Source organism: Nicotiana tomentosiformis, chromosome 9, assembly GCF_000390325.3.
Source record: "Nicotiana tomentosiformis chromosome 9, ASM39032v3, whole genome shotgun sequence".
Lineage (NCBI taxonomy): Eukaryota > Viridiplantae > Streptophyta > Magnoliopsida > Solanales > Solanaceae > Nicotiana > Nicotiana tomentosiformis.
The window spans coordinates 4,209,888-4,224,354 of NC_090820.1; the positions used below are offsets into that span (position 1 = coordinate 4,209,888).

Here is a 14,467-nt window from a genome sequence, read left to right on the forward strand (position 1 = left end):
GTTTTTGAACCGTGAGACATGTGCCTTGCTTACACGTCACGTGCTTTGTCCTTACCACTGAACCAAAACCCCGAGAGCTAAGAAGAGGCTATACTTGTTGAGTTGAATAAATAGTTGTCACGACCCAAGCTAACCCCTGTCGTGATGGCACCTATCGTGGAACTAGGCAAGCCGACTCATTTCCAAAACAAACCGATATTTTCATTTCAAAGATAATTTCAATGTTATTTAACATAAAAACCTTCGTAAAGGAGTTCCAATCAAAATAAAAGTGCGGAAAGAAAAGCCCGGCATCGGGGTGCTGTCACACCTCCTTTTTTCCGAGGGGGATAGGGAGTTTTTCCAATTTAAGTGACATTATTCGAAATAAGATTATTTATTCAATTAGAGTCACCACTTGGAATAATTTATGGTGTCCCAAGTCACCGGTTTATTTTAAATCCCAAATCGAGGAAATTTGACTCTTATTTATGGTCCGCGAACACAAAAGACCGGGTAAAGAATTTTATTAACTCGGGAGAAGATGTGAGGCACTCCCGAGTTCCGTGGTTTTAGCACGGCCGCTCCAACTATTATTAATTTGCCTAATTATCTGATTTGTTATATATTTAAAACCTATTTTGTATTTTTACTTTTAACCGCTTTTAATTATTTATGAAATTATTTCTCGAACAAGTCACGATGTCCTACACTTGTCGTTTTGGCACACGTCGCAAACCGCACCACATGAAATGCACCCGCGATTTACGACATGCTTATTTTTATTATTGTTAGAAGTTATGGTCGGGTCACATGAAATGCACACCCCGAATGGAATTTACGTATCGTGACCATGCCACGGGAACCATACCTATGGCCACGATGATTTATTAATCACGCTTAAAGCAAACTACGACGTTCATGATTATCGTCCTAAACTAATTTTGAGATTGCTGTAAGGCCGGGATTTATGGAATTATGGAATTTAAACATGGATGGAATTTGATGTATTAAGACTAATTTGATAGATTCCAACATACTGCAGTATTTGCGAAGGAAAGGTCTCCTAAAGAATCTAAGTCAATTACTTCCTTAAGCTCTTTCTTTACTAAAGCTTAACTCCAATCACTAAAATTAATAAAACTCATGAGTTAAAAGAAATCCATCAACATAAATACGTAAATTCACAACCTCAAACATTCGTCAAAGTATTTTTGGGATAAATTAAAATACCAAAAAGAACAATGAAACAGTAAAGGAAAATTATCTAAAATCAAGACAACGGACCAACCAAAACGAGCATAACAATATAACCCAAAACATTGTCAAAACCATATCCTAAGAGAAATGAATATATGAAATAACAAGCAAAAGAACATAATCACTCAGAAACCAAACTTATTCGTATTAGGCGAGTTAAATCAAATCAACAATTTATTTCAACTAATTTTTATGCAGAATATACAGGCGTGAAACCCCATTTCAGAACGACCATAATTCCAGGCGTGAAAAAAAAGAAGCAAGAAAGAGATATGAACCTGAATATGCAGAATTTCAATTAATTTTATGTCCAGAAATGAGACGTGCGAGTACAAAACCGAATGCTCAGAATACAATTATGATTTCAGCAACAGGGGCCGGAATCCAGAAACTCGATCGGCAAATTAACCTTAGCTCAGCTAAATCTCCATCTCAAACAAAACCCTGAAGCAAGAAACAGATTTTTTTTTCTTTTTTCGAAATACAAGAAAACAACCAAATCTAAACTGAAATTTTCGCACTCCCTTTTGTATCAGTGAAACTAAAAAAATAGAAGAAACTCAGCGATTTAAAATAACCTCTCTGAAATTTTGTCCTAAAATATTTACCCGAAAATTTGTCTCTGATTTTTTTCTCTTTTCTTTTCTTTCTTAAGACCTCAGATATATATATATCCCTGCCCTCCTTCCATCAAAGAAGAGTTTCCAACCTGGCTTTTCATCATGATCAGCCTCGTCAACATACATCACTTCTTCATCAGGAAAATAAGTCTTCAGTGGCTCATATTCTTCATCCACCGGATTCTTGGCCAAGTGATCGGCCAAGGCTTGGGCTTTCATCGCGGTCCGAGTCACATAGATGATGTCAAACTCTGTGAGTAAAATCTGCCACTTTGCTAATCTTCCTGTGGGCATAGGCTTCTGAAAGATATACTTTAGAGGATCCATTCGAGAAATGAGGTAAGTAGTGTAGGATGACAGATAATGCTTCAACTTTTGTGCCACCCAACTGATTTCCTAAAATGCTGCTTCTTCATCATATTTTGTTTCATCATCACACTCTACTTCTTGGATTGTTATTTCGGAATTAGATTGGCTTTTAAGATTTGGCTGAAAATTTCTCATGCATGTCATGTCATTGAAACCAGCATAAAAAGAACTGTACAGAAAAAAAAAACAAAACCAAAAATGAAACGCTATCAGGAATAATGGAAAACGAAAAATTGTATTTCATTGAAAATAAAAGGATAGAAGGGTTTGTTCATCAAAACAAGCAAAAAATAAAAAATAAAAAATCTGGATTACAACCCTGGAATAACCCAAATAACAGAAAGGAAAACAAAGCAAACTACCAAAACTCCTTACGGGTGGGGAGAGGAGTAGCTTTCCAATTGCTAAGCTTCACATTTGGCCCAACAAGCTGCGCATCGGCATTACTGGAACCTTCCCCGATTTCCACCATATTAACCTCATCAAACAGACTCTGGAACCTCTTGATCAGCTCTTCATCAAAGTTGACCATAGGTTTTGGGACCACTGATATTGGGCATTTTGCGACCCCTGGCTTGACAAAAGACTTGGAGATATGCGGAACATGCTTAGGAAGTGACCATGCCTTTCTTTTCAAATTTTTAGCCTTTTTCATGTCCTTCCCTATGAGTGTGAATCCCAAACCAAATGTACCGAAACTTTCACGTGGACACATCGGATGTGCAATACCCTGCAGAGACGAACCCAGGCCTTTGCCCAGCACAAAACCATTCTTCAACATTTCATTTGCTACCATGACGGACGCGGAGGGTAGCTTTGGACCTGGAATGCATTCTCTTTCAGGAACCTTCTCGACAGATGTTGTTTTGAACGTTTGGTAAACCCAAGGCCCTTTATCATCTTCAACTTCAATAAATGGAAAAATTATGTCATTGTAAGTAGATAAGTTCTCATCACCGAAAGATCGAAGCTAGTAGGGATCGAAGCCAAACAAGACAGACATCGAGCAAGATTGAAGATAGCACAATAACAGTTTGGCGAGATATCTGTGACTGGTCGAGGATCACGGCGTAAATTTCGGTGACTGGTCTAGGATCATGGCGTAAATATCGGAACGGATCAAATCAAAAATGGTTAATTAGCTAATCATGGGATTTCCTTCTATAATTAGAGTTATACCATAAGTAGAACTCATCTACTATATAAAGGAGAGTATTAACCATTTGGTTAAGCACCTTTTGATAGACATAAAAAAGCAATACAATTCTCTTTATTGTTCTTACAATTGTTATTCAGCTTGCTATACTTTCATAGTTCTTGCACCAATCAGTTTGAGGATGTCCAAACTCGAGGGATGAGTTTCATTCTAGCACTAGTTTACTTTACTTTATTGTTAATTTCTATTGTTCATCTTCACATTTATCATTTGGTATTAGATGAAATCACGTGTCCTTAGAACCATATTTTAAGTTTAATTGTTATCCAATTTTAAGGGTAACACTAGTCTTGAAATATGAATTATTCCGAGAGTCTATGACCATATAAGGAGATAAAGAACCATAATTCCGCCAATATGAGAATAATGCTATTGTTAACTTCTATCGAAGAAAGGATAAGATGGATCGTGAAAGAAACGTGTTTCCCATAAAGTTTAATTTTCTCAACTTTATTTATGTATTGCATATCATTACTTCCTTAATTATTTTTGGTGAAGTCCATACTAAGGTACACTTACAATGTAATGATCTCGTATCACATGTTGTATTTAGGAATAATATGTCTTTTATAGTATAAGTGTTTGCATGAAGATAAGTATGAAATTCAGTTATAAAAATACATGTTAAACATAAGCAGAAATGAATAAATAGCTGAACATATATTTAATTAAAACTTGAATAAGAGTTTTTGAAGTTATGTTAAAAAATAATATTTGAAAGTTTAAATTGTGTTTGGACATACATTTTATTTGAAAAAAAATATTTAAGTTTTGTGAATGAAATAAAAAATTTCACCCAAAAACTATCATAATTCAACTTTTGGGAATTTGAAAAAAAAAATTCAACTTGAAAAATAGTAGCCAAAATCAATGGCCAAACGGGAGGAGCATGAATAACTAATAGGATTATGTATAATCGCTGATACATAAGATTACCATGTTCAAGATCCCGGTATATATACTACGGACAAAGGTTATTTCTATACTCAACTTAATCAAAGATCTTAGGTTCGAACTCTAAAAATGATAAACCTTTTTATAAGAACCCGTTTTCTTATACAATCAAACCTTTCGATAACAACCTCGTTTGTTCCGATATTTTTTGGCTGCTATAGTGAAGTGCTGTTAAAGAAAACATATATTATAACATAATATAAAAAATCGGTTCCATGAAAAACTTGATTTTTATAATGAAACGCTGTTATATACAGATGCTGTTATAGAGATGTGTGACTGTAGTGGAACCTTTACAACACGAATTAGATTTAATCGGATTTGGTTTCAGATATCAAGTGGCTAAAGAAAAATACAGTACAGTACCATGCAGTTGAAAGACTACAAGACAAGAGGTACATTTTGACCCAAAGTCTTGTTGCAAGTTGCAACAATAAGAATTACTAACAAAACATAGTGAATAGAATTATATTAGGCTATTCATAACTTTCCCTTTTTTCTCAAAACTAAACTCACACCAGCAAGAGTACATAATCTCGAGGCCTAACTTTAGTCATGACATTTAGGACATTTGCTGCAAATCTGATATTTACATGAGCAAATTTTACAAACTTTGCCTCCTGGTTTTGCACCTTTTCGTATCCAACCCGGTATTTTACGGATGATTCCTGCACCCGTCTTCTGATCAGTAATGTTGTTTGAATTCAATGCTGCATCAAATTAGGTTATGTAGTGTAATGTATTAGTTATAGGTTAACCAATAAAGGAGGAAATTAAGATGTGATAGTATTAGGTCTCAGCGTTGCAGACATAAATAAACTAGGATGAACGTGTTCCTCGTCTAATTTTAAATAAAATGATCACACAATTGGCAGGACATGGCACTACTTCAGCTTACCGGAGACATAAACCCTTAATAGAAAAGCGTGGAGGTCGAGAATTAGGGTAGAAGGTTAGTAGGCAGTCGCGCATCTCTCTTGTCCTTACTAGTAATATCAGTGTTAGTCTTGTATTTTCTTATTTTCAGTTTTTTCTCACTACCTACTGGTTCATTTGCTTCGATTATCTTATTATCTTGCTGGTATTATTGCTTATTTCTACTGCTTTTTTATCCTTCCTTGAGTCGAGGGTCTATCGAAAATAGTCTCTCTACCTTCTCAAGAGAAGGGTAAGATTTTCATAAACATTATTCTTTCGAGACCCCACTTGTGGAATTATTCTAAGTTTGTTGTTATTGTTATTGATCACACAATTGGAAGAAATAAGGTTTCGAATGTTCAAGTCTTACAAAGATATTTTCACGTGGCCAAGAATAAAGAATCATGGACGCATGTAAGAATGCATGTTGCAGACATATAAATAATTAACTTGAAGTGTCCTTGATCTAGCAATAGAATTTAAACTATTATAAGACGTAATCACCAAATTCAATAAAGATAAAAAGAAGAAACTTCTGCGGTGTTGTGATATCCTAAGATTACTAACATTTAATAACTTTTTAATTCCGAAATTCCGATTTTTTTCATTAATAAGACTTCTGTATAAGATATTATGACATATTTAAGATCATAAAATTCAAAGAAATATGTTACATGAATATTTAAACATTTATAGCATTCGTTTGCAGACTCAAAATGTCAAAAATGAAAATAACTACTGGAGTAGTAATAGATTGAAGAAGTAAATAAACCTTGGGTAATTGGAGCAGCCGCTTTAGATATCTGCCTTGCATCAGCTTGTGAGGATATTACAATTAGCAAAATAGCCAAAGAAAGGCAAAGAAAAAGGTTAGTTTTGGAAAACATTTTGATGAGCTATTTGGAGTTTCAATTTTTTACTGTAAAAAGGAAAACAATGTTTCTCCCCTATTTATAGAACTTAATAATGTCTCGTGCAACTGTCAGAACAACTTGTTCTAAATAAGGGAGAAAAATGATGTGCCCGCCAAGGTTGATTGAGTTACTGTGAAGTCACGCCCGCCAAGGTTGATTGAGTTAGTTGGGTGAGTGGTTTTCCACATGGGAGATCTGAGATCGATTTCCCTCACTAGCAGTCTCCTCAGTCAGAGCTTGTCGCACCGGACGTGCCTAATGCGGTTTATATCTCCTGTGTGATGTACGAGCAATTGCATAGTGAGCTAGTTATTCAGTGCGCACCCCAAGAATAGCGGCTGCGGGTTTCCTAGGAATTTTCCAGAAAAAACAAAAACAAGGTCGTCACATGGCCACTTGACAAATAGATCAACTTGGGGCGAATTGTTTTAACGGGAAACAATGGGCCAAATGTAGATAATTGGTGGACGAGTGACTCCAACTCTTGCCCAAGACCATATAACAACCCATCCCTCAACAAATATGGGACACCTTAACACAGATACAGAACTAGGATTTGATGTTTATAGATTTTCAATTTATTACGAACTCATAGTTTATCTTAGTTATTAGGTTCGTAATTAAATACTTATACATATTTTATGTATTTACTAATACAAATACAAGGTTTAAGCTGAGTTCGTTTGAACCCGCGACTAATGCTCTTCCTTTGCCCCTGCTTAACACCCCGCACGCTCGAATGAAGAAATGAATTTTAAACATAATTCAGCTCTAAAAAATAGCTAGTCTTGAAATATGAATTATCTCGAGAGTCTGTGACCATAAAAGGAGACAAACAACCATAATAATTCCCCCAATATGAGAATAATGCTATTGCTAACTTCTATCAATGAAAGGATAAGATGTATCGTGAAAGAAACGTGTTTCCCATAATGTGTCTTGAGTCAAGTTTAATTTTTTCTACTTTATTTATTTATTGCATATCATTACTTCCTTAATTATTTTTGGTGAAGTCCATACTAAGGTACACTTACGATGTAATGATCTCGTATCACATGTTGTATTTAGGAATAATATAGTATCTTTTATAGTATAAGTGTTTGCATGAAGATAAGTATGAAATTTACTTATGAAAATGGATGATAAAATATAAGCAGAAATGAATACATAGTTGAACATATATTTATTAAAACTTGAAAAAAGAGTTTTTGAAGTTATGTTGAAAAATAATATTTGAAAGTTGAAATTGTGGTTGGACATGCATGTTATTTGAAAAAAAAATATTAAAATTTTATGAGTGAAAGAAAAAATTTCACCCAAAAACTGTCGTAAATCAACTTTTGGGAAGTTGAAAAAAAAAATTTAACATGAAAAATAGTAGCCAAAATGTATAGCCAAACGGGAGCATAAATAACTAATAGACTTGCTAACTAAATTTGATACCAACTTTTGACATTTCAACTAATAGGCTTGCTCTTATTGGACACTTTAATATTACTTAATTTGCGCTTATTAAACACAATACGCTGGCAAAACATGATCGTCAACTTGGTACCACAATGTTAATAGACTACAAGACAAGACATGTCGACCTCCGGGGAGTTTAAGCTCGCCCCACTACCTCTCTCCCAACGACAAGTTATGAATTCGGGTACGATTCCGCATCTAATTTTACGTTCTTGATGATTTGACATGATAGGTCTTGGATAAAAGATGATAAATTTCATCAAAGTATTTTTGGTCCTAACAGTGATAGTATTAATTCTGAGCGCTGCAGACATAAATAAATTAGGATGAACGTGTTCCTCATCTAATAACTTAAGTTTTAAATAAAATGATCACACAATTGGCAGAGTATAGGGCTGCTTTAGTTTAACGAGGATATGACCCTTGATAAGAGTGTGTGAATGTCGAGAATTAGCGTAGAAGGTTAGTAGGTAGTCGTGCATCTCCCTTGTCCTTACTAGTAATATCAATGTTAGTCTAGTATTTTCTTATTTTCAGCTTTTTTCTTACTACCCACTGGTTCTTTCGCTTCGATTACCTTATTACCTTGCTGGTATTACTGCTTATTTCTACTGCTTTTTCATCCTTCCTTGATTCGAGGGTCTATCAGAAACAGTCTCTCTACCTTCTCAATATAAGGGTAAGATCTACATAAATATTATTCTTCCCAGTCCCCAGTGGCGTAGCTAAAATTTTAATTAAGGGGTGTCAAAATATATAAAAGTAAACATATCAGGAAATTAAGGTAAGTCAATACATAGTATATATACATATAAAAAAAATTAGCTACTTACACAGTGTATTTTTCAGCGAAGGAGTGTCAAACAAGGTGGCTCCGCCACTGCCAGACCCCACTTTTGGACACTGAGTTTGTTATTATTGTTATTGATCACACAATTGGCAGAAACAAGGTTTCGAATGTTCAGGTCTTACCGCCATCCAAAAGAAAAGATATTTTCACGTGTTTGGCCGAGAAGAAAGAATCATGGCCGCATGTAAAAATGCATGTTGCAGACATATACATAATTAAAATGAAGTGTCCTTGTTCTAGCAATAGAATTTAAACTATTATAAGAGGTAATCACTAAATTCAATAAAGATACAAAGAAAGAAACTTATGTGGTGTTGCGATATCCTAAGATTACTAAATATTTTAGATGTAGAATGTCTCAGAAAGTTTCAAAATGTCCATTAAACATTCAGCAAAATGTTAAATAATACTTATGTAAATATTTACTCCCTTCGTTTCAATCATGTGTTTTACTTTCCTTTTAAATCCGCTTCACCAAAGAATGCCACCAACATTTAATAATTTTTTAATTCCAAAATTCTGATTTTTTCATTAATGAGACTTCTGTATAAGATATTATGAGATATTTAAGATCACAAAATTCAAAGAAAAATGTTACATGAATATTTAAACATTTATAACATCCGTTTGCAGACTCAAAATGTTAAAAATGAAAATAACTACTGGAGTAGTAATAGATTGAAGAAGTAAATAAACCTTGGGTAATTGGAGCGGCCGCCTTAGACATCTCCCTTGCATCAGCTTGTGAGGATATTACAATTAGCAAAATAGCCAAAGAAAGGCAAAGAAAAAGGTTAGTTTTGGAAAACATTTTGATGATCTATTTGGAGTTTCAATATTTTGCTGTAAAAAGGAAAACAATGTTTCTCCCCTATTTATAGAACTTAATAGTTTCTCGTGCAACTGTCAGAACAACTTGTTCTAAACAAGGGAGAAAAATGACAAAAAGAAAGCCTTCAAAAAGACTTACTGTGTAGTCACACCGCAAGGTTGATTGAGTTAGTTGGGCGAGTGGTTTCCCACGTGGGAAACCTGAGATCGATTCTCCCTACTAGTAGTCTCTCCAGTCAGAGCTTGTCGCACCGGGTATGCCTAATGCGGTTTATATCTCTTGTGTGATTTGTGAGTTATTGCACAGTGAGCTAGTTATCCAGTACGCACCCGAAGAATAGCGGCGGCGGATTTCCTAAAAACTTTCCGAAAAAACAAAAACAAGGTCATATAGCCAACCTCATGACAAATAGTGTCAACTTGGATTATTAATTAGAACAGTAACTAGTACAACTTGGGGCGAATTGTTTTAATGGGAAACAAGGGGCCAAATGTAGATAATTGGCGGCCGAGTGACTCCAACTCTTGCCCAAGACCATATAACAACCCATCCCTCAACAAATGGGGAACACCTTAACAGAGAGACAGAGCTAGGATTTGAATTTTATAAATTCTCAATTTATCACGAACTCATAGTTTATCTTAGTTAGAATTAAGCTGAGTTCGTTCGAACCCGCGACTAATGCTCTTCCTCAACCCCTGCTTAAAACCCCCGCACGCTCGAACGAAGAAATGAATTTCAAACTTAATGCAATTCTAAAAAATAGCTAGTTGGATACGGTTAAAATCGGGCCCACCCGATTTTTCTATTTGACCAAGGCCGGGAGTTTGCACCTAAGGATGGCCTCGTAACGGAATGGGCCATATCACGAGGATAGGGTACCGAGTTCAGAACTGAGGTACCTATCAAGATCGAAGCTAGTAGCGATCGAAGCAAAACAAGACAGACATCGAGCAAGATCGAAGATAGCACAATAACAATCTGGCGAGATATCTGTGACTGGTCGAGGATCACGGCGTAAATCTCGTTGACTGGTCGAGGATCATGGCGTAAATCTCGGAACGGATCAAATCAGAAATAGTTAATTAGATAATCATGGGATTTCCTTCTATAATTAGAGTTATACCATAAGTAGAACTCCTCTACTATATAAAGAGGAGTATTAACCATTTGTAAAGCACGTTTTGACAGACATAAAAAGCAATACAATTCTCTTTATTGTTCTCACCATTGTTATTCAGCTTGCTATACTTTCATAGTTCTTGCACCAATCAGTTCGAGGGTGTCCAAACGCGAGGGCTGAGTTTCATTCTAGCACTAGTTTACTTTACTTTATTGTTAATTTCTATTGCTCATCTTCACATTTATCAATTGGTATTAAGTGAAATCACGTGTCCTTAGAACCATATTATAAGTTTAATTATTATCCAATTTTAAGGCTAAACAGTTTGGCATCCACCGTGGAGCTAAGTATAATAGTGATTGCTTAATATAAATTTCAATAACACACACTGCTTTACACTTGTTCTCGCAAGAATCTTTGTTTTCAGGACAAACATATCAAACTCACAAGCAGCACCTACACATGGTGACAACAACCTTGGATTTCAAGGGGAAAACGACAACATAGCCGCCCCAGGAATCGAGGTGCCTCGGGCCGACCTCGAGGGAGTACTAATTGCAAATCCCATCGATGTCAGTTCACATGGTGGAGTTAGCCTCCAATTTGTATTCGAAATGTTGTAGGCTCAACAGGCCGCTATAGCACAAATACAAAATCAACACCGAACACCGAGTAGGATTTAACCAGACGTCATTCAAAAGACCGAGCCTGTGCCAGGAAGGTCGAATGCCAACGTATCGAGGACTGACCCTGCCATTATGAAAATGTTCGAGGAGCGCACTAAACAGATTGAATCGGGAGAAAATAAAATCAAGGCAAATGACAAAGAAGTAGAGACATATAACTCCCAGGTTGACCAAATACCAGGGGCGCCGCCTATTTTAAAAGGTATGGATTCAAAGAAATTTGTACAGAAGCCTTTCCCTCCGAGTGCGGCACCGAAACCCATTCCGAATGCCAGAAATTCCTAAGTACAACGGGACCAATGACCCTAAGGAGTATGTCACTTATTATACATGCGCAATAAAGGGAAATGACTTAGAAGACGATGAGATTGAATCTGTTCTACTGAAGAAATTTGGAGAAACCTTATCGAAAGGAGCAATGATATGGTATCACAATTTGCCGCCTAATTCCATCGATTCCTTCTCCATGCTTGCAGACTCCTTCGTAAATGCACATGCCGGAGCAATAAAGGTTGTGACTAGAAAATCGAACCTCTTCAAGATGAAACAAAAAGGCAATGAAATGTTGAGGGAATTTGTATCTCTGTTTCAGATGGAATGCATGGAACTACCACCGGTCACAGACGATTGGGCTTTTTAGGCCTTTACTCAAGGTTTGAACGAACGAAGTTTGGTGGCATCACGACAGCTAAAGAAGAATTTAATTGCATATCCTGCGGTAACCTGGGCCGATGTACATAATCGGTGCCAGTCGAAGATCAGGGTGGAGGATGATCAATTGGGGACCCCTTCCGAATCCGCTTATCCAAACAGGCCCGTCGGCAGATTTCAATGGGATATCGATAGAGAACCCCGATCGAGCAGAGATCGGAATCTACCATACAAAGCAGATCGTAGAAACAATGGCTCAAGATGCAATCCCATCCGAAATGATCGAAGGATCGATCGAAGACAGAGCTCTCGAGGGCTCATGAGAAAAAGTGGCTTCGATAAATATGCCAATCCCACAGAAGCACCACGACTGTCAGAATACAACTTCAGCGTCGACGCATCAGGTATTGTGTCAGCCATTAGGAGAATCAAAGATACTAGATGGCCCAGACCCCTACAAACCGATCCATCACAAAGGAACCCCAATCAAACATGCAAATATCATGGTACACATGGTCATAAAACCGAAGACTGTAGACAACTAAGGGAAGAGGTGGCCCGTTTATTCAACGAGGGTCACCTTCGAGAATTCTTGAGCGACCGAGCTAAAAACCATTTCAGAGACAGAGACACAAACAAGAAGACCGAGCAGGAAGAACCACAACACGTGATTCACATGATCGTTGGTGGGGTCGATATTCCACAAGGGCACGTGTTCAAACACACTAAAGTATCAATCACCAGAGAAAAATGAACTCGGGACTATGTGTTAGAAGGCACTTTATCATTCAATGATGAGGAAGCAGAATGGATTTCACAACCCCATAATGACACTTTGGTAATATCTATCCTTATGAATAAAATTCAGGTTAAACGTGTTTTAATTGATTCAGGAAGTTCGGCCAATATTATTCGATCGAAGGTCATGGAGCAGCTCGGCCTACAAGATCAGATCGTACCCGCAGCTCGGATTCTCAATGGCTTTAACATGGCAAGCGAAACAACTAAAGGTGAAATCATCCTACTAGTAAATGTAGCTGGAAATATTCAAGAAACAAAGTTCCATGTGATCGAAGGAGATATGAGATACAATTCACTGCTCAGAAGAACCTGGATTCACAATATGAGGGCGGTCCCCTCAACCCTTTACCAAATGCTGAAGTTCCCAACATCAGATGGAGTAAAAATGGTGTATGGGGAACAACATGCTTCCAAAAAGATGTTCGTGGTCGACGAAGTGATACCGATATCAACACTTTCGTCAACAAAATGATCGAAGTCCAAAGAAAAATAGGGAGCTAGATAGCAACCACAGCTACCAGCCTCGACTCAATCGGATAAGCAAGGAACGAACGAGGACGATGGTTATTGTATCCCTCGATCTTTCATAATCCCCGAGGATTCCGATGCCACCAAATTGACGGTCGAGAGCTGGAGCAAGTCGTACTGATCGAGTATCTACCCGATTGAAAGGTATACCTGGGTACGGGGTTAACCCCCGAGTTCAGGGAAAAACTCATTAAATTTCTTATCGATAATATGGATTGTTTATCTTGCTCCTATTTAGATATGACAGGGATCCCTCCGGAAATCGCTACACATCGACTGAGCTTGGACCCGAAGTTCCGCCCAGTAAAACAAAAGAGAAGACCCCAGTCCGAGGTAAAACATGCATTCATTAAGGTCGAGGTAACCAAACTTCTCAAAATAGGGTCCATTCGGGAGGTAAAATATCCCGAATGGTTAGCAAACATAGTCGTAGTCCCTAAAAAGGGATATAAACTTAGGATGTGCATAGACTATAAAGATTTAAACAAAACATGTCCTAAAGACTCTTTTCCTCTGCCGAATATCGATCGCATAATCGATGTCACGGCCATCCACGAGATCCTTAGTTTCATCGATACCTACTCCGGGTATAATCAAATACAAATGAACCCGGAGGATCAGGAAAAAACTTGGTTCATCATTAAGTACGACATCTATTGTTATAATGTAATGCCGTTTGGACTAAAAATTATCGGTGCCACATATCAACGCTTAGTAAGTCGAATGTTCGAAGAACAAATAGGCAAGTCAATGGAAGTTTATATTAACAATATGCTAGTTAAGTCCCTGCGAGCAGAGGACCATTTGACACAGTTGCATGAGACCTTTGATATACTAAGGAAATACAACATGAAACTCAACCCGGAGAAATGTGCATTCGGGGTTGGTTCGAGCAAGTTCCTCGGCTTTATGTATCAAATCGGGGTATCAAAATCAACCCCGATAAGATAAAGGCGACCAAATCAACACGGTTCAGAGATGTTCGATTTTCGTTATTAAACAGGCCTTCGAATATTTTCACAAACCGGTTAAAAAAGGCTACCTTCGGCTAAATTTCTAAGGGTCTCGATAATATCGACCCTCGAAAACCCTAATGGATACAAAGGCATTTGAACTCTCGAATTTTTTTTATGCTAAGGCATTACAAAATAAAGGGTCTCGATAATATCGACCCTTGAAAATCCTAATGGGTACGGAACCATTCGAACTCTCGAGCAAATCCTTTATTTTGTGTTAAAGCACAACAGAATTTATATAACGATAAACTTTTCAAGCCGAAAAGGGGGAGAGAGACATTAT

General features: G+C 37.0%; 1 protein-coding gene across 4 annotated transcripts in view; it reads right to left on the reverse strand.

Moving 5' to 3' along the window:
- LOC104104830 (uncharacterized) overlaps positions 1-14,467 on the reverse strand; it is a 51,235-nt gene that overhangs the window by 22,038 nt on the left and 14,730 nt on the right. For 2 of the 4 annotated variants that reach the window (XR_011411347.1, XR_011411351.1), the window contains exons 2-3: positions 9,244-9,740; positions 6,089-6,579 (exon numbers count right to left, since the gene is read on the reverse strand). The exons of 1 other annotated variant lie outside the window; for it this stretch is intronic. Coding sequence is in view for 1 of the 3 variants with exons in the window: in XM_070186224.1 (XP_070042325.1) it covers positions 4,948-5,108; positions 9,244-9,358 (276 nt within the window). In the remaining 2 variants the exon portion in view is untranslated. Of the gene's footprint in view, positions 1-4,703; positions 5,109-6,088; positions 6,580-9,243; positions 9,741-14,467 lie in introns of those variants that run through there. One more of the 4 variants, XM_070186224.1, reaches the window with a different exon arrangement.